The sequence below is a fragment of the Falco peregrinus genome, chromosome 2 (assembly GCF_023634155.1).
Source record: "Falco peregrinus isolate bFalPer1 chromosome 2, bFalPer1.pri, whole genome shotgun sequence".
NCBI classification, from domain to species: Eukaryota; Metazoa; Chordata; class Aves; order Falconiformes; family Falconidae; genus Falco; species Falco peregrinus.
In genome coordinates this window covers 25435342-25455406 of record NC_073722.1, presented here as the reverse complement: position 1 = coordinate 25455406, position 20065 = coordinate 25435342, and the positions used below count along the sequence as shown (strand labels likewise).

The 20065-nt window shown below is 50.2% G+C and overlaps 2 protein-coding genes across 4 annotated transcripts in view; both read right to left on the bottom strand.

Moving 5' to 3' along the window:
* Nucleotides 1-8040: 8040 nt before the first annotated feature.
* EREG (epiregulin) lies at nucleotides 8041-17516 on the bottom strand. Its single transcript, XM_055794985.1, has 5 exons — nucleotides 17279-17516; nucleotides 10689-10772; nucleotides 10140-10263; nucleotides 9437-9583; nucleotides 8041-8444 (listed from the first exon to the last, which is right to left on the bottom strand). Exons 1-5 carry the CDS (start codon nucleotides 17322-17324, stop codon nucleotides 8384-8386), a joined length of 462 nt encoding a protein of 153 aa, XP_055650960.1. The 5' UTR covers nucleotides 17325-17516; the 3' UTR covers nucleotides 8041-8383.
* EPGN (epithelial mitogen) overlaps nucleotides 10756-20065 on the bottom strand; it is a 41321-nt gene continuing 32011 nt past the window's right edge. The window contains exon 8 of one of the 3 annotated variants that reach the window (XR_008745637.1): nucleotides 10756-10772. The gene's annotated coding sequence lies outside the window, so the exon portion shown is untranslated. Of the gene's footprint in view, nucleotides 10773-18125; nucleotides 20064-20065 lie in introns of those variants that run through there. The other 2 variants (XR_008745634.1, XR_008745635.1) reach the window with 2 other exon arrangements.

Here is a 20065-nt window from a genome sequence, read left to right as displayed (position 1 = left end):
GGGCCCACACTCAACTTCGGAAATGCCTCTGCAAAAGCAATTTTCCCACAGGCTCTGTCCCATCCCCACTGCTAAATGCAGAGTCAATATTGCAGAGGCAGAGCCGTTGTGCCTGTGCCCTTAGCCCTGCTGGGGTGGTTGCTCTCATCCCCGCAACCCTTCCCTGAAGTCCCACCCCGTGTGTCTGCAAGGTTTTTCAGACTGACTGGGCTTTGCCTGCAGCCACCAGGCAAGACGTACCCATCTAGCCATCCCAGTGCTCACCGGTGCTGGCAAACCAGCTGTCCATCGCCCAGCAATCCTGGGAGCCAGACCTTTGGTGCTGTGAGTGGGGTGTAAAGGCAGCCTCTGAATGACCCCTGAGCTCTCGTGCTGGAAACAGTGACTCCCTGATGCATTGCAGGCAAAAATCTGCAAGGGAGATGGGCAAGTAAAGCATCACTCCATCAGTAAAGAGAGGGGAGTCCGAGGGACAGCTTTCTCTGACACAGCTCTGCACCCCGTGGTAGGAGAGACACAAACTGCCCACGTGCCATTTCCTTGCTACCCACGACTGCCAAATTACTACTGTGGCAACTGGAGATCTTGCTATCCTGGGTGTCTGTCGGTGGGCTAAATGCGTCAGGGCTGAGTTCATCACCAAATCCCTGGGAGGACACGGTGACTCTTGCATTCTCAGACCGTGAGCTTGAGCAGCTCATTTTGAAGTTGATGAATTTGCAGGAAGGGCGGCTGTGGGATGAATAAAATCCATCATATCACTTGGCATCGCTTCCAGCCTCCGCCAAAGGCAGGCTGTGGTTCAGGGTACCCGCGGCTGTGAGGGACAAGGCTGACTAAATGCTCTTGGTGGCTGCAGAGCTCTTTGGCAGCTGATACTGGGATTTGTTCTGGAAAGAAAGGAAGTCTTTGCTGGCAAATATCAGGAAACTGAGCCTTGCAGTAATGATTAATCCCTCTGAGGACATCATGCACAAGGAATGGTGAGAGCCTTCTAGAGATGCTGTGCATTTCTATCAGGACTGACTAAAACCATGTGCCTGCCCCTTCAGGGAAGTCTGCCTTTCCCGACTTCCATTTCTATTCCCAAACAGGGCGTTATGCCAAAAAATGTCATAATTACTTTTTCCATGTTGGGGTTGGCAATGCTCCAAATTTTGCATTTAGAAAATGCTGAAAGCCTTAATTTCCACTTTTTTTTGATGCATACGAAAATACCAGTTTTCATAAGCTTGGAATGTTCTCTGCTGTTTTGAGGATGAGCACCAAATGCTGCTTTTCCACAGGAAATTTCTGAACTCACTCCCCATGGCAGGATGTGGCAGGGGGGCTGCGCTCCCACTCTTCTACGTCCCTGTAGCACCGAGTCTGATACCTGAGCCCCAGGTATGCCAGAGTGGGATGACACTCATGATGCCCTGCACAGAGAGAGCGGGATCTGAAAGCGGGGATGTAGTTTTCCAGGTGAGCACTAGGTGGGAATGAAAGCAGTGCTAGAAATGTCATGGGGCACTGAACCATTCAGGAATGCTGGCTGACGAACCGATTTTCTCCGTCTTTGCTTGGTTTGAGCTCATCGGAACAAACTAACTTGGGTGAGCTGAAAAAAACCCAACAGGTTTTCACTAGCAATGAACTGGCTGAAATGAAATATTCCAGTTCAGTTATCCCAGCAGAAAGAAAAACTAAATAAAGAGGTGAGTGTGTTGGAAGAAGAAACAATCCCACATTAGATGACTTGCCTGTTTCTGAACCTGTATTTCCCACCAGAAAAGCCTTCAGGTAGAAAGATTCCCAATGAAACTTCACTGCAAAAAGAGCGCCCTGCATCTCCATGAGCAGAGTGGCTGACTTGCCTGGCTGTGTCGGGCTATCTGCACAGCTATGTTGTCCTGGAGGCACCGGCTGAGGAGTTACGTGAGTCAGGACATAAGAGTGGTACCCACAGCATCACCTGGGACAGGGCCACTGCAGGAGGCTGGCTGGGGAAGCCAGCAGTGGTGACCAGGCACTGGCAGCCCTGACAGCAACCTTTCCCCGGCTGAGCATTTGCGACTGCTGAAGGTGGGGTTGGCAATACCCTTTTCTGGGGGTTCTTCCCAGTTCAAAGACAGATGCGTTACTAGTGAGAAGGCGAGGAACTGGTAAGAAACCAGACTGCCTGAAAGTGATGCCTTGGACTCGCCCTGCTGGGGTTTTCAGCCATTGTAAATCCAGTCTGATTTCTGATATTTGACCTTCCTCATTTAAATGCTCCTGTCCTCCTGGTGAGCTGAAACTTGCTGTGCCTTGCTCCGCTGCCTCAGTGATGTTTGTTCTTGGCATGGGTGGGCTGAGCAGGTGGAGCTCCTGATCGAGTTCCAAATGTTTGGGAGGCCACAACAGCACTGATTTTGTCAGGTACGCAGTTCCCCTGGTTCCTCCTGACTTCAATACTGTGTCCTTTTTACAGTCAAAAGTCTCACCATCGTTTTTGCCTTCACCTAAACTCTGTTACTCCCTGATTTTCTGTTCCCTTATTACAACTCTTCAGTCTGGTTTCCACCGCCCCCCTCTCAGCAGTGACCGGAAGGATTATTTGCCTGTTGTGTGTATCCAGATGGATATCCACCTCCCATCAGCTTCTCTCCTGAAATTAACCCCTATTTCCCTGCCACTACTGCCTAAATGACAGCCATTTGGGAGAGGCAGCTAAACTGGCTTCTCTTCCTCATTCGTGTGGCTTGTACAACTGCCTCGGCTTCCCGTTATAATGAAGGGCATCAACAACTAGCCTGACAAACTGGAATAGAAAAAGCCACCGTCACAGGACCACTAGAGACCACTGACAAATGTCCATGGACAAATGGTGGTCCCCACTTGGGGCTGGTGCCTGTTCATTGTTGCATCTCGTCTCCTAAATTCCTATGGTGTTTTCCTAAGAGGCTGATGCCCTCTGGTGACTGGGTCAGAAGGCTCAGACTGGCATCCATCAGGGTAGGGCAGAGAGATTTCTCAATATTTTTTGATCAGTTGTTTTAATCTCCCAGTTTGCTGGGAAAGCTTTTAATCATACAAGATGGAATTATATAATGGGAGCGTTGGAGTAATTTAGGTTTGGCACCAGCTTTATTAAACTAATGATGACTATTCGTGCAAGACCAAACTTCTACATTTACTGATGGGACACCTTCCATCCGCCTTTCCTTCCACCCATCCTTCCTTCCCTCCTTCCATCCTTTCATTGGTCCATCCATCCATCCTTTCTTCATCATAAACACAAAGGATGATTGCTGCTGACCCTGCCCAGATTTGCAGCGAGCATGTGATTTGTAAGTCTTTCCAGCCCGTTTAGCCTCCTCTGTCTCCTCCGTGTGCTCCATATCTGCCCTTCTCACAAGCAGCCCAGAGACGAGGTGCCAGATGCACTGTGCAATCCGAGGCTTGCCTCAGAGGGGACTAGGACCACTTGTCCAAACTTCCTCCGCCTCTGTGGTGTAACCCAAGACAGTCACAGTGGCTTTCTGCAGGTCTTGGCAAATTTATGACATGACCAGCTGATGTACTCCAAGGAGACCTGCTGAGCGGAACACAAAGCTCACAAAAAAGGCTGAGATTGCCAAAGGTGATATTACCAGCAACAGGCAAGACAGCATCTGGAGAGAGAAAGGTCAGCCTCTCTGTTAAATGCATTGCCGTGTCATCTGTTGCATATGCCATGGATGAAGAGTGTACTAAAAGAGGTTTAGTTTTAACCCCTGCGGTAGCCACAGACATTGTGGTAACAGTAATTCCGGGTTTGGTAACAGTGGGCACACCACAGACACTGAAGAAGCTTCTCCCTCGAGAAGTGATAAGGTGATGGATGGCTTAAGTGACTGTGACTACTCCCACTCTGATCCCTTTGCAATTTTGTGGCTGGCTGCTGCTTTTGGAAAGATTTTTCTTCTAATGCCCTCTTAAAAAAAAGTCGGTTATGTTGTGGCCAGAGGAGATGTTAACACCAGTAACATTTGCACAAAAGCATAGCATTTCAGAGAGTTTACAGGAAGCCTCAGTTCAGAAAAGCATTGTCCTTCCACAGAGCACCGAGGGAGTTGTTGTTGCCATTGCTTTCTAGGTCAGACAGCCCCAGCCTTGAAAGCAAGCATCACTTCACCTGAATCCCAAGAGGCTGGAAGGGGTTTCAGATAAAATAGACAGACTTGTGGGCAAGAACCCCAGGGCAGGTCTGGGATGGAGTAAAAGATAAAATGATGGGGAGATGTCCAAGGGAGCATCGCTGCAGCTGACAGGAGCTGTGGTCACTTGGTCTGCCGGAGAGCTGTCACCGAAAGTGTTGCAGGCACAAAAACTGCACAGCGATCTGCTGGTGGTCCTGAGGACATGTAGGTGGCTGTGGTATCAGGTGGATCTCGCCAGCACCAGTCTCTAGTCCCTGTCCCCCCCTGTTTCACGCACCTACTCTGCCATGATGCAGTTTGACAAGGGCATGGGAGAACTGCCCTGGGAGGAGCCTGTAATACTCATGCGGGAGGCAAAGCCATTTGGTAAGGGAGGCTTAGGCAGGGCAACCTCAGAGGCACAGCCAAAGGTGACTCTGATGGCGGGTGGTGCAGGTGAGGAAGAGCTGCACCAGAGGGATGGAGGTGGTGCCAGCAGAAACCGTGGAAAGAATGTGGGAGGTTCACTCTCTGAGGCAAATTATTTGGGGTGTGTCATCAGGACCCGGCTGTGCGGTTGCTGGACTGGCAATCTACGTCCAGTCGGCACAAGCTGTTGAGGTGGCAGGCTGGTATGTGGCTCCAAGCTTTTCAGTTGCTCAATCATGTGCAGGAGTGAGAAAAACACGGGGTCTGGAAGGGCTGTTATGGGCTGGGAGTGAGATGAGCAACAGGATAGGTGGAGAAAGCCCAAGCCAAATCAAAACAGTCAGCTAAAAGTTAAGACGGATAGAAAAAAACCTGAACAAATCCTGCACAGGCCTGAAAGTGGACTCTTCCTCTTAGATTTTTGCCTGCCCCAAATAGCTAAAGTCGTGATAAACCCCAGGCCGTTGCTGTTACCGCAATTTCAACCTTCTGCAAACGCAGCAACGGGCACGTGGACCCAAGCGCTGCAGTGGGAAGGTACATCCTTAGCTGCTGTGGCTACTCAGGTGCAGAGGGGCTGGCAGCAGCAGGGCAGGGGTAGAGAGACTGAAGCCTTTTGGCCACCGGCGCTCTAGTAATGGGACCTTAAGTACATGGAGGCATCATTTACAAAAGGTGGGGTGAGAGGATGGAGTCCCCCTTTGAAGATGCTTCTGCCAAGTGGAGCAGAGGAGCGGAAAGGGCAGCATGTGGGAGTCGGAGCAAAAGTGTGGCCGGGCTGTGCGTGCCTTGGGGCTGAGTCTCTCTGGGGAGTCCAGGAAAAGTTTCTGGAGGATGAACAGTGACCGGCCAGAGCAATTCACAGACAGGCAGGGAAGCCTGAGGGGGAAACAAAGATGTGTCACCATGTATCCTAACTGGGTCACAGCAAGAATGGAAAGAGTCTCCAAGAATCGATTTTTGCCCCATCTTCCCACTGGGAAAGGCTGCGCTAATAATGAGGCTGTGGCTGGGGATGCCATTAGCTGTCACCAGTTACCTGGCAGAACAGGTTCCTGTGTGACAACTGGATTACAGGAGAAGGCGAGAGGAAGTGGAAAGCTGAAGAGCAGCTAGTAAGAGCCCTGTGACGCAGAGTTAACCCACTTAACCAGGAATGACCAACAATCCCCTTCTGACTTGATGTTGAAGGGAGACACTAAGGACCAGGCAGACCAGGGAAAAATATGTACCGACCAGACCCATCTTAAACACTGATTGTATAACCTGCACTGAGGGTTGGGTAAGGACTGGTCTGTAGCACAGCCAAAAACAAGCGCTTATCTCAGAATATGGCAGAGGGTAGCCACAGGCTACTGGCACATCGAGCACAAGCCCTACAAGATAACCCAGTGTTGGGAAAAGATGGGCAAGATACCCTATGGTCAGATCAACACTGGCTGTTCTGTGATAGACCTGAAGCCAAACAGCGAGAGCCAGCTTGCCTGCAGCCATAAGGATGTGCAAAGGGGGCCCTTCTACACCTATGTCACCCTACTTGACCTGGAAGATCTTGTTGTCTTTGGTCAATGTTGCTTGGTCAAGCTTTCCTCCCGAGAAGGGGCGATGAGCAAAGCATCGCTTACATTGACTGGGTCTTGATTGCACTTCGTTTACCCACAGGCCTGCGGCAGGCAGAAAGGACACTGCGGCTGCAGCGCTCAGAGGCTGCTGGTGTATCTGCCAGATAAAGCCCATGAGAGCAGTGTGCACAAGGTCTGTAGCAAACGCAGCAGAATGAGCAGCACAGAAATAAACTCAATCCTAGACTGCAGCCTTGCAACCAGAGCTCATGTGCAGTAGCCTGGAGCATCTGGGCTCTCCTGCTGTGCACAGCTGGAGTGATCCACCACGTGTAACATCTGCTTCGATCACACCTAAGCAGACGTCCCTCCTCCTCCCCACCTTATGCACTCCTCATGGAGGAGAGAAGGGCAAGGAAAACTGGCAGATTCCGGGCAGAGCTATTTCATCACACCCCAGGTCTGCCTGACCACACCTTTGCTATGGTTGGTGCTTGTCAGAGGAAAGATAGCAGGGAAAGTAAGTCCCAGTCAGGACGCGAGTATCAAGCTGGGAAAGAAGCAGAGCTATTATTTCACATGACTCATCTTTCCCAAAGAAAGGGGCATAGGCCACGCGGCCAGGGCAGAGCCTTTCCCACCTCACCTCCCAGCCCCAGCTACAGGGACCCTCCCTGGTTCCCATCCACAGCTTCTCTGCTCTCTGGCCAGGAGACCGACAGCTGCATTCCTGAAGACCGCTGATGGCCGGACAACTTGTCACAACCAGCCCCCTCCTGCCAGATTGCTGCGCGTGTGTGGATGAGCCTGCAGGTTCCCTTTCGTGGCAGGTCACAGGCAGGCTTTACTCCGCAGTATGATGCACAGCAGATTTAAGACCTGCTACCTACAGCTCAGCTGAGAATTGTTACTGGACAACACATAGCAAAAAGCAAGGAAAGTCACTTTTGAAAATAAGATCCCACCCTTTCATTTGCTTGTTCTCAAGAGCATCTAATACAGGAAGGCAGTTTCAAGGAGAGAGGGAAAGAGCCAGTTTATTCCTCCATGAGGGCCTCCGGCTGACTGCGAGCTTCTGAAGCAGCACTCTCGCCTTGTGCTGTCTCAGGTCCCACTGCTCTTCCTTACAAAGATCCCGTTGCACAGGTCAGGAGATCACAGGTCTCACACGCATAAACACCAAGTGAAGCCAGCCAACAGAGCTCACCTGGACCACTGGCAAAGACCAGGAATGATGTAAAGGTTGTGCTTTTTCCTCACGTCTTCTCCAAGTATGAGAAATGATGGTATTAACAGGGATGATTCAGACACTGCAAGAATCCTTTCTGTTCACAGTGAGCCACCCTTGGGGTGCAGCTAAACCCAGCGGGCTTCTCTAACTTTATTTGAGGTCAACAAGACACCTACATTAAGCCCAAACTCAAACTTTCCTTTCCCCTGCTCCCAGCTGCACGATAGAGGCTCTGGCAGAAACACTATGGGGAGGACTTGAGTGCTGGTACCGGTTCGGAGGGAGGTTTCTTCCTGTAGCTACACTCATACCCTGAGCTGCCATGTGTTACTGTGCTCAGCTGCAGAGACCCATCAGCCTGGGCTGCCACCTCCCTCCGGTAATCCAAAATATACCCAGCACAACTTTCCCAAGGGTATGGATGAGCTGAGATCCATGCTCCTGTCACGTGGTACAAGCTGGATAGGTTGTGCGAGGAGCTGCGCTCCTTCTTCCTTTCTGTCTTCCTCCCATTACACCAGCTAATAGCTATGTGCATTGGAACTAGGGTGCATGGATACATACTATCAGTGATACTATGGTTTCTCTCTCGGAAAGTAACTGCTGGGACCTCAAACAACCCGCTCAGCCAAGCCACGCCAGTTTCGCTTCAATCAAACCACACAGACATTTTGACTCCGTCTAGTACTTTTATTTCAAGGAGTAGAATTGGTTTAGGCATATTCACAAGAATAAATATAAAATTACTCTTCAGAGTAAGAAGATGAGGTTTTATAAAAATATATCTCTATTCCACAGAACCACTTAGGTGAGGTTCTCATTAGGAAATATTATTTAATAAAAAAATAAAACACTGAAAATAAAATGCTTGACCTATACTGATTGGATCACCAAACGATTGAAATTTTTAAAAGGATATAAATATTGTAAATATTGTTAATAAAAATAACATTTAAATAGATGGGGAGCCACTGAGTCCATCCAGATGGACAAAACACGGGAGGGAGCCACCGTTTCTTCTACAGGGCACCAACTTCCTTGTATTCGCTGGTGTTTGATTGTCTCTTCTTGTTTCGGTACCTGAAAGTAGCAAAGAGAAATGTGAGTTCTGGAAAGCCGCTTGTTGGAAACGGCTTTTGGGGGAGTGAAGGGGTGGGGGGATGTGAAGGTAAAAAACCCAAAAGCTGCATGGCCTCCTCACATTTGTTTTAAACCTCTAGCAGCTACGCTCTGTCTGTGCTCATTTCCAGGTCTGAAAGAACTTGCATGCAGTCTCATCAACCCTTCACTGAAGGTTTCACATCTGCATTAAACTCTTGTTGCTGGCACTAAGTTTGTCTTTGAGAATTCCTGCTGGACCTTTCCCTGCAATAAGGCTGAATACCCTAACCGACGAGGCCGCTGTCTTCTTGAGATGACGCACCATCAAGTCCTCGGGTAGGGAAGAGGAATTACAGTGGATACCATCTAGCTATCAGACCTGTGAAGCTCAGCTCTCCCTCTGGGGGCTGTTCCAGCTTCTCGGTAGCTGCTAATGACTAGTTTTTAGCCGGAAGAACAATTCCTGCTGCTTGTGGGTCTGTTAATGGAGAAGGCTACTGTCCTCCATGGTACAGCTGATAAGGCAATGCTTGTGATATCACACTCATCACAATTAACACGGCAGATAAACAAATCAGCTCATGTGAATCCAGTTGCTCTCCAGTTCCTGATGACTGGGGGAAATGGCATTACCAGGAAAAAGGACTAGAAACTTGCTATTCCCTATCTGCTCTCTCCTCCGCCTCAACACACCCTCTAAGTCAAACGCGAACTAACCTACCCAGTCCTCCATCAGGGTGAAAGGGCATCGGAGGGTACTGTTGCCTAGCCTGCGATCTGGGTTATGCTACGCGGTCAGCGTACCTCCTGGTTTTGAACACTAAGTGCAGGCTAACAGGCCTGTGTATCAAACTCTCTCCATGCAGTCGAGTGAGTGCAGGTATCCCAGTCTATCTGGAGGTACTCAGTGGACATCTTGCTACACATACAGCTGACTCGCCTTCCTGAGCCACGAAGAAAATCTTTCTTACCTTCTGCAGATGTAGTAGCTTGCAATAGAGATGGCGGTGAGGAAAAGCAGCACTACGATAACTGTCAGTGCCACATACTCCTTACTGAGGGGTTGTCTGACAAGTTCTGAATGCACACACCGGACACCAGAGAAACCTACATCACACCTGAAGATAACAGATGCAGAATTAGAGACATGGCCGTGGGGTTACACTTTAGCAGTCCACAAAGCATGCCACACTGCTGGCCTGCAGGGGCAAGCAATTTGGACTAACGTAACTCAAGCCCACGTGGTCCTAGAAATGGTTGCAAATTCTTCAAGTAAATGATGAACACCCTTAAAAATGTCTAGAGGGTCTTTATTTTGTAGGATGAATCAAAGGGGAGACCTTGCTGCTTTGCCTGAGGTCTGGATCTCACACACTACTGTGAATACAGATGAACAGGGAAGCACATCAGAATGAGTGTCCCGAGTTGGGTTGGTGACTAATTTCAGGTGTCTAAGACTCTCACCCAGGTTTCACTGGAGCCAGCACACACACTTAACAGTTGCTTAAATGCAGCCGAGGTGTATTATAGATATATTGCTCCTCTGCAAGGTCTTGAGAGCCTTTAAATACTTTGCTGGATTTGTGTTCCAGCTAAGTGTCAAGAGCAGCGAGATCAAAGACCACGCAGGGTTGAGCCCAAAGCCCACCTCAGGGTGCTTTGCCCTCTCCATACCTGCAGTAGTGCTCATCCAAGTCCACTATGTACACACACTGTCCGTGGAAGCAGTAGTCCTTCATTTCAGGCTTGCATCTAGTTATCCCAACTTGAGCCACACGTGGACTGTTCTCTGTCTGGACTGCAAGGAGATTTTGTCAGCATCTCGTCATCTTTATTTTCCTTTTGTCTCTCCCAAACAATGTACAAGCTTTACTAGTACAACTAATAGTTTCACTACCAAGCGACCTCTACTGGGAGAGGATTTTCCCAGGCCAGAGATATATTGACTTTTCCTTTGGGAGTCCCATATAAGCTATTTCTGCTTTTACAGCAGAGTTCTCACCAGAGTTCTCTTCGGACAGAGCTCTTCTGCTGAAGAAGCAATACTAAAGGAAATATAGGCTAAAAAAACGGTTCTCATTCAACACCACTGAGCACTTTGCAGGATGTTGGCAATGTTGCTCAAGTGAAAAATGGCTCCCAAGGCCACCTCTGAGGCCGCTAGCCCAAGGAAGATGCGAACCAAAGACCTGTTATTCACAGAGAGCTGTGCAGTGCACTTACTTAGTGCTGTTGTGCAGTTCTCCATTTCACCAGGCCCACATAACGGGATCACTGTTGTGCCCAGGACTGCCTGCAATAGGTAACCTATAAGAGAATAAAAAGAAGATTCAAAAAGAGATGCTTTTAAAGCACAGTTAATGAGTACACCAGCTGAAATACTTAATACAAAAAGAACTGAAGCTTTTTTATCTTCATAGGAAAAATACAATGTCATAAGCTTAAAAAACATAGATCTGAGAGACCTGCTGCCTATAATATGTAAGACAGACCAAAGAAACATCTCTGAAATACAATCTTTTAATGTACAACAGACATCAAATGGCAGCTCAGTGTCTGTGACCACCTCTCACCCACGGTCTGACTGAAACTGGGCAGGAACAGGCTTGGAGAGATTACGGAGGAGAGGCAGAAGTTGGGCCTACTCTGACTGTGTCACATTTCTGACTATGTCACATTTCTGACTGGCAGTCTGGTATGGCACCTGTGCAAAGGGCTCCACAATTCGGCACAACAATCCAGAATTCATTGCAGGAAGAGCTCTTTTGGTGACCGAAATCAAGATGTCCTCGAGTCACAACAGTCCACGGGGAGAGAATCTCCTGGGATTCAGCAAGTCAGTGCAGCTGGTGACTCAGCACGCCAGGACAGTGCCGAGCCAGGCTCAGCACCCTGCCGCTGCCTTCAGAGACCACATACTGCTCGAGGCAGGCTTAACACAAAAGCTGCTCTTCATCAGTAGCTTCCTGCTACCCGGAAAGGCTGGACAGTTCCCGCACCAGCACCCGCTCTCGTGCTGAAGTTCCAGTTAAAAGCCCATCGCAAAGACGGCTAACACTAGCCACCAACCCCTCTTCATCTGGTCCCCGGGCTGGAGAGGCTACTGACCTCTTTAGGGATCCTGGGCCTCAGCAGAACCCCGGAAGAAAACGGGTACATTTCTGTCCTTCCTTCACCACCCATGCTAAAGAAAACTGCAGCTCAGCAGGTTCGATGCGGGTACCAGACATAATATGGGACTGCACCAGGCAGGCTGAGGAGCTCAGCTACTGGAGCTTCCTTGGGGAGCAAGGGCCCTCCTTCCCTTCTCTCAGAATAATAAAGCATTTAGACATCTTTTGGGCTGCACAGTGCTGCACAGGCACAGCTTTCAGGTATTCTATCAGTTAAATGAACATATTCAAACGGGATTTGAAGGCCAACACAAGTACCTGTAGCCTCATGGCTAGTGTGTGAGGAGCAGTCAATGATTGCCCCAGCTGGCCACGGAATCCACTTGGCTAACACTCCTGCTGTGGTCACAAACTAACCTGCTCATGAACTGTTTAGTCATCAGCCCCATTCCACAGAAGTCTGTAATTTGTGTCTTTGGGCTGTTTGCCTCTATTAACTTGTCAGGTCATGCATGTCTAATGGAGGGAGTGTGCCTTCATAATTTCTTGATCACTCCAATTCAACTCCAGTTATTAGAAAGTTTCATTACATCTCAGAGTTAAATCTAGTAGTAATATATAGATTTCCTGCAACTCATTATTTCTGGGTGATTAGCAGGCTTCCTTTAAGCTTTTTACCAGCTAGAGGCAAGAACAGCAGGAATATCCATCTTAGAGGGACAGGGGGGGGGGGTTGTGTGCTTTTGTTTCTTTAAAAACAACATTCCTTCTCCTCACCTCCCTCTCCACCGCATTCCTTGCAAAGCTATTAAGCCAGGTTTCCACCGAGCTTTAGAAGTAAGGACAAAGGCTAGGTCCGCCCAAGTGAGAGCCACAGTAACAGAGCAATGATGCTGACATCTTGCCCTGCACAGCAGCCCAAGCCGGAGACACCTGCACCTGCCAGTGTGACTCAGCAGGACCTGCCTTTCACTCCAATGGAGCAGGACCAGCCAGTTTACTTTCAGGGTGGGATTTTTTTTTTTTTTTTTTAAAGAACAGCACTGTGCTCGCTATAGATTTCTTCAGAAGCACTTTAACCCTTCTGTAAGGCCAACTAGAGTCACCACCACAGAAAGTTAAGGTGTTTGAAGGATGAGGCCATCAGATGACAGACGGTGGCAAGTCCATTACTGCTAGAATGGCAGGCAGGCTTTGAGCTTCAGCCAGGGACCTGGTGTCCCCAGTGATGCTGGGAAAAGAAGATTTACTGAGTTAGTCCTTCTTCCCAGGAACCAGAGGGACATTTCAGGAGTGTCCATGGACTACGCTGCTCCCTTGGCAGAGAGCAAGAGAGCAGCTATGGCACAGGAGAGCCGTGTCCCACTAAGTATATACCACATCACTGCAAGAAGGGATGCTGAAATCCTGAGACTAGCAAGAGTAAGTGACCTGAGGCTCCCTCCTGTTCCCCATGTACTGCTGCTATCATCTCTGTGTGACGTGCTATGGCAAGATTTGGTGTGGGGGCCATGTGACAGTAATGAACGTAAGACAAAATATGCTAGAGGTACCAGAGACAGCCACTTCTGTTGTACTTAGCCAAGCAGATGGATTAAGCCAGCTGACCATCTCTTTTAGTCTACTTACTGCTGTTTCAGCTTGCATACTTCCCTGATCTGAGCATAACCTGAGCAGTTGTTTTTTAATCTAAAGCTCCCAGTTCAAGAGTTACCGGAACCCAGCTTTTGCACTGGAGATACTCAGACCTATGAGTCAGCTCTTCTCTTTACTCCAGAAGGAGGCACCGCATTCCAGCTAGAGGAAAGGCCAAAAAGGACACCTGTGAGGGACCAATTTAACCTCCCCCTACAACACTGAACAAGGGCCTGCCCCATTCCAGCCATGCACAACAGCCGTCAGCCTCCGCCGCCTGACTGCGGACGCACAAGCCGGAAAGGCTGGAGTGCAGGCGTGGATATTTGCTGACACCCAGCAGTATCTTCTGCATTCGGGCAAAGTTCCTCCTGCTCCGCACTGTTATGTTTTGCCCTTTCCCCCATGTACATATTTCTCCTCTGACATCAGTGGGAGGGGGATCCTGCATCAGGATAAGGGATCCACACACAGAGATGGTAAAGGAGAGGCTTTCCCAGAATAATTATCAGATGATGTGTACCAAACATAGGACATGGGAGAGGTAGTTACATTTTTATTCCTTCGCTGTTCACTAAGCAAATACAGGGTACAAGATAACAGTAATGAGATGCTGGATGTTCACGTGCGCCTTGCAGGAATGTGAGTGCTACGCCTGCTGCTATGCCACCAGCATGCACACACAATGCCACCTGTTATTGCAGGTATTCCTGCAAGGTTAACACTGACAGCAGTGGCTGATGCTGGAATAATGCTGCTGTTGCCTTGTCCTTCCACGAAGGATGAAAGGAAAATGAGGGATGGAGACCGGCTGCCTTTGCTTCCTGCAGCCTTCATCAGAGATGACATGCAAGGGCTAATTATCAGTTCATCCACTGAAAGCCAGCTAGTTTCCAGTTGCATGATGACTGCTAAGGATGAAGGATGCACATACAGGATACACGTAGCTGAGAACTAGTCTCTTTGCAAGATTTACACCCGTTTTAAAGGTGAATTGTCAGGTTTCTGAGCGATCGGTCATCACTTGAGGTGGCTTTGCCTGTCACCAAGATCACTAGTCTTGCACTCGTTCATCTGAAGAAGACCCCATGATGCTACTTCACATATGACGTGTCAGTGGTCTCTGTGCCACTGCAGTAGCACCTACACTTTTCACGTGGGCTGCACTTTCAAGGCAACTCCAAGCACAGACATGTCCAGGTGACACCTGGAGGATCTCAGCCCATTTTACCTCTAGGGACAAATCAAGGTCAAACCCTGTCACCTGATTTTGGACACCCAGAGTCCATCTGACTGTCTAAGGCCTTCTTTGTGTAGACTAAGCAGGAAACACGACAGTTGAAAGTTATCCAGTCTGTCCTACTGGCTTTGTGAGCACCGCTACTACCACCATTTAATTCCAGCGCATTGCCTTCAGTATCCATCTGCTGCTAACCTCCCGAGCTAGCCACAGAAGTTTGCAGGCCATCTCAGGCAAAGCAAGCACCTCTGGCAATAAAGGCTAGGTGGAAGGTTCTGTTTTAAATGAGCATCATGGAAATGTAGAGCTAGCCAGAAAAGTCTTGCAAACAGCTTTTTCTTATTCAAGATTTGGCTGTGCGACTATACCCCTTGCTCACATCTACCACAGCATCTCTACAGTTCAGGTTTATCCACGTAGGCTGAGCATTTTTTCCTGAGAAAGGGGAAGCGGTCATACGAGATAAGTTTAACCACCTCAGACAGAGCACAGTTCCCTATCCTTGTACTCAGGACACAACATCTGGTTTCTTCTTGATGTTTTGGGTAGGATGTACCTGGTGCCTAGTTGCCTGACCATGCCCATCAAGGCCAATGCCCAACACTCCTCTTCCTGAGATGAGACATACAAGATGTACAGGTCGTTCTTCTCACCCATGTGAGAGGAGATGCTATCAGCCCTTTCCACCCTTCATCCCCCTGCGGTCTATGTATGTTTGTCCTGTTGTCTAAGTGGAGGCACCAGGTGTGATAGTACTGAAAGAGAGAGACTCAAATACACTACCCTTAGGGCGACTGGACTGAAGCGTCTATATGTATTTCTGGGAAGTAGTTTCTTCATCTCATGTTTTGTACCCATGACTTCACAACTGCTGACTCCAGCAGCTCTAAGGTAGCCCTGGAAACGCCAGCCTGTTACGGGAAGCCTATCACCCCATAATTGCTACAGACCCACATAATCATCTTCAGCATTGTGCCAGGACTTACCCTTAAGCAGAGGTAATGCAGATAATTACGTATTATGTGCACCCAGTCATCTCAGTACTGCTTCCACCCCTGTGGAGACCTACACGCCAGTGATCCTATTCACGTGCTACCACTGTGCCTTGGCCACTTTGCTTTCCACCACATGCGTGGGGACAGAGGTCTCTACACCACAGACGCAGCATAAATCCATTATTGCTTCCAGCCAGGCACATCAACCGCTGGCATTCTGCACATCGCCACACAGAGCAACCTGTATGTCCAGCCCACTTGCTGACGGCCACACAAACGTGACACAGAAAAACATGTCAGCAGCTCATGGAACTGGCCAGTGAGTCTGGAGATCCAAGGCCTGCCTTCCCCCACTGAGTGGGCACTACAGTGGCTGCAAGGAGACCAGCGGCAGGTCACGGAAAAGGCAGGGCCTGGGCTTGGCTCCACCGCTGCCACATCACCGTGTGGCTGGCACAGCACCGTGGCTCCTCAGGGGTGAGCGACAGCTCTCCTCCACCACCACTGCCTTTCTGCAGCGGAGCTGCCAAGCCCACGGTAGCCAGGATACAAAGGTGACAACGACTGTCACTTCAGTTAGGCTTCAGCCGTTCAGCAGGGCACCTCAAAGTCTGACATCACACCAGCGACAGACTGTCTTTCCAGCTCCTGCCAGTGGCACTGAGTCCTGCTTACGCTACTGACCTGGGAGGGAAAGGCAGTAAAGTGCTCATGCCAGTCGCTATGATGCCATCCAGCTATGACTAATCTATCCCTTACTATTAGATTTTGTGCCTGCCCCGGAAATAAATAAATCTGTATACAGATCCATGAAGACATACCAGTTCTTTCCAGTGCTAATTTCGTGCAAAGCACGGCTGAGTCACGAACTACAAGATGTTTTAGCCACTTACTTGCCGCTGTCCCAGCAAGTAAGATGCTGTGCCACAGCTGATCCATAAGCTGCTATGGAAATACCTGGCCAAGATGAGAGGCAGAAACTCAAGTTGCAGTAGATTTAGCAGATGAGGGCACATCTGTCCCAAAAGAGAAGTCTTGGGAAGGGAGCTTCCCCGTTGCCTGTGACCCTGAGCCCAACGCTGTGAGCGTAAGAAGATGCTTTGTCGTTAAAGTAACACGAGAGTGTGCCAGGTGTCAGTCCTGTCTCCAACGTTTGCTGCCCACGCTTCGAGTCACCTCACGGGGTCAGCTGTCAGCAGCCTGTCACTGCCAGCGCCCAGCGGAGGTGTGTGACAAGAATCAGCTGTAGCTTCCCAGCGCGCCCAGGCTCCAGGACTCTCCACACTCTAAGGATACACGTGTTGGCTTCAGACTTCCAGGTAGCTTATGTCATGCAACAAGAGTAACGCGCTCCTGGGGAGGAGGTGGAGGAGCGTCAAGCAAAGGGAGGCCACAGCCTGTTGCATTACCATAAGGAAGTCTGTGCTGCCGTGGGGATTCACCTGCTGAGCTCACCCGCAGCGCGGCGCGGGTGAAGGCAGCGGGGCTACAAACAAGCCAGGACGGGAGCTGCCCGCGCCGCTGGGGAGAAGGGGAACGTGCGCTCCCCATCACTCAGCCACAGGGCACGCCTGGGCGTCGCACAAGCACCGCAACGTCCCGCAAGCAGCCCGGCGCCAGGCGAGAGCTGTGCGCCGCACGCAGCCCCCCAGCCCCCCGCAGACAGCCCTGCCCGCCGCTCCGCCCCCGGCCCCACGGCGAGCCGAGCTCCGCGCTTCGCCAGAGGCTTGCCCGCGGCCGCAGCAAGCCCAGCTCCGCCACCAGGCGCCCCCAGCCCTGGGGACGGGGCGCAGGGCTGTCACGGTCCCCGGCGCGGGGGGCGGCACTCACCGAGGGAGAGCAGCAGGCTGCGGGCCCGCAGGCAGCCGGCGTCCATCACCCTGGCGTCCCGGGAGGAAGAGGAGGCGGCGAGGGAGGCAGAGCGGGCCGGCGGAGCGCTGTGGGTGCCGGCCGCGCCGCCCGCACCTTTATGGGCCGCGGCAGAGGCGGGGCGGCGCTCGCCGGTGATGAAACCGCGGGCGGCTCGGCTGGGGGCAGGTGCCCGGCCCCGGCCTCCCGCTTCCTGCCCCGCCGCCCCCGGCGTGCCGCGCCGCCGCCCCCCGCCCGGCTGCCCCGGTGGGGGGCACCCCCTTGCGGAGCCTTGCCCGCGGCCGCCTGCCTGCCCTGCCTTTAGCAAGCTTTCTGCAAATAGCACGGGGGCCCCAGGCGATCACCCGTCCCCTCTCAGCGACCTGGCCCAGGCACCGATGCCCGGGGCTTCCCGCGGCACTGAATGCCCACGGCTGATGCCCTGCTGCCTCCCGCCTGCCCTCAACACATCGGCACGACGTGCAGCGCTGTGAGCCTTGGCCAGCGCTCCCGCTGCCCGGGTGGGCTCTGAGCCCCCGCTGCGTCGCGGCACCGCCACCAACGCTGCCCACGCGTAAACCAAGGTTTGGAACACACTCCTCAGGGTGGGCAGCCAGAAACTTGCTGCTGTCCCTGATCTCCCCTCTCCTGGCATCTCTGAAGTAACCCTCAGCACTCACGCGCTGCTGCCAGGGAGCCTCGGCACTGTTAAGTTACGGCCTGGGCCAGGGGAATGGCAGCGCCTCACCCAGCACCCCGTCCGGCTGCGACAGGCCCAGGGCCAGTGAGCGCTTACGCTGCGTGGCCCCTCCAGCCCCGGGCCTCATCGCAGCCCGGAGGACAGGCTGCTACTGGTAGCAACAAATCTTTCAGTTAGACAGCAGTTGACTAGTTACTGCTACTTTTTAAAAAAATTCCTTTCAAGCATCTTGTTGAAGTCCACACGCTTCACTGCTGTCTTAGGCCAGGCCACGTTCCGTGCCTCCATCCCATCATCGAACAGCTGAGGGATACCCCACCCCCAAATCCCTTCTGTATGCATTTGCCTGAAATAGAAAATGTGTTTTATCTACACAAGCTGCTCAGCAACGGTGATTATTTCTTTTCCTTTTAAATCAAAAAACTTCTTTCTCCGCCTTACCGCTTCTCCAGCGTCAAAAAAGGCAAGGTGATACCCAATTTACTGCAGAACTGATAAGCCTATCTCATAGCGTAAGGAATTTGAGTATTGACAGCAAGGTGCAGTTAAATAGCTGGTGACTCAAGTATCCATAGTTTCTCCATTATATAAGCGGTTCTTGATACAAGACTGTTAATTGTAGAAGATACTGCAGAATATGATATACTACATCTACATGTTCAGATTGCAATTACAAGTTATAAACACATTAATTCAAGGAGCTGGAATGTATCCGGTACATACTAATCATACTGCTTTTTTTTGGGAGTGTTTTCTTAGGTCTACAGAAGTGTGGAGGTGCTGAAATGAAAAAAGGCAACGTGTTACTGTAGAATTGTATGCCAGCACCATATATTAATTATCTAAATGGTGTGAGAGCTGGCCAGATAAATGTAACAAAGATCAGCGTGAAAGTAGCGTTCAGAAGTTCGTCCTCCATGAGTGGAGCAAGATACAGCCAGAATCTTTTTCCAAGTCCCCTTTTTCCCTTCTCTAGCATTAGGCTCATGGCTCATCCCCATACAATCAGCATACCACTTTGAGATTAGCAGATGGTAGCTTTTTTTGATGTCACATGACTGTTTTGTTCCTTCTTTAATTTGGGCTGACCCCCCTTATTAAGGATTTTATTGTCTGCTCTTTTAGGGATCATAATGAGTAAAGGAAGGAATTGCAATGATTAGTAAAGCATTTCTGTGTGTGGGCATACAGATGCCTTAAAAAGCAGCATCACTGCAGAACTTCCACTTTATAATTAATTTCACCCTTAAATTCCTGCATGATTTATCCTCTGAAAGAGAGCATTTAATTATAGTCTTGTACCGGTACCCAGATACCAAGTAACGCTGACACAATTGGAGCAATTCATTGGAATTTCCTCTTTCACATTTGAATATATGGAAAACAAGTATCACACACATATCTTTGTTTCATCTTTCCGTAATGTTCTTTGTCTCACGGCATGTGATTCCACGTCTGGCGTCCCCGCTTACAGCTTTCACCATCCTCTCCTCCATGTGGAGGCCGCCTCTTTGAGCAAGGTTGACACACACCTTAAGAGCCAATCTTCCAAGAAGCTACTCACACCGAGTAGTGCCTTCCTGCACCGATAGGTTCGTTGTAAGGCAGATTCATTGCATCCCACAGATCCGAGCATGGAGCGACATGTCTGTACAATGCTGAGAGGTAGCACTGATTGGGCAACAGAACATCACGGGTGCCTTTCAGCTAGTGGCCTCAATTTCAGCTGGGGTGAACTGGCACACCCAAGTCAAGTCAGTGATGGATTTACGCCACTTGGGATCAGAGCAGCGAGTAGCCCCCAGAACGCTTTGACATTTCAGGTTTTCTTCCTTACAAAGTCTAACAAGTATATGCGGAAATACCCTAAGAACTTACGCAAAAGACTTGCTTCTATTGCCTTGCAATGGCTTAATAAAGTACATGGCTTAACTCCAGCCCACATTGTGCTCCATCTTCCTCCACTGTCACAAGGATTCACTTCTTTTCGGACAAAGCAGCAGATTCCCAGCAGTGATTACTTCGAGGGTATGGACTGAGCTTTGTTTATTAGTTTGTCTACTGCTGCT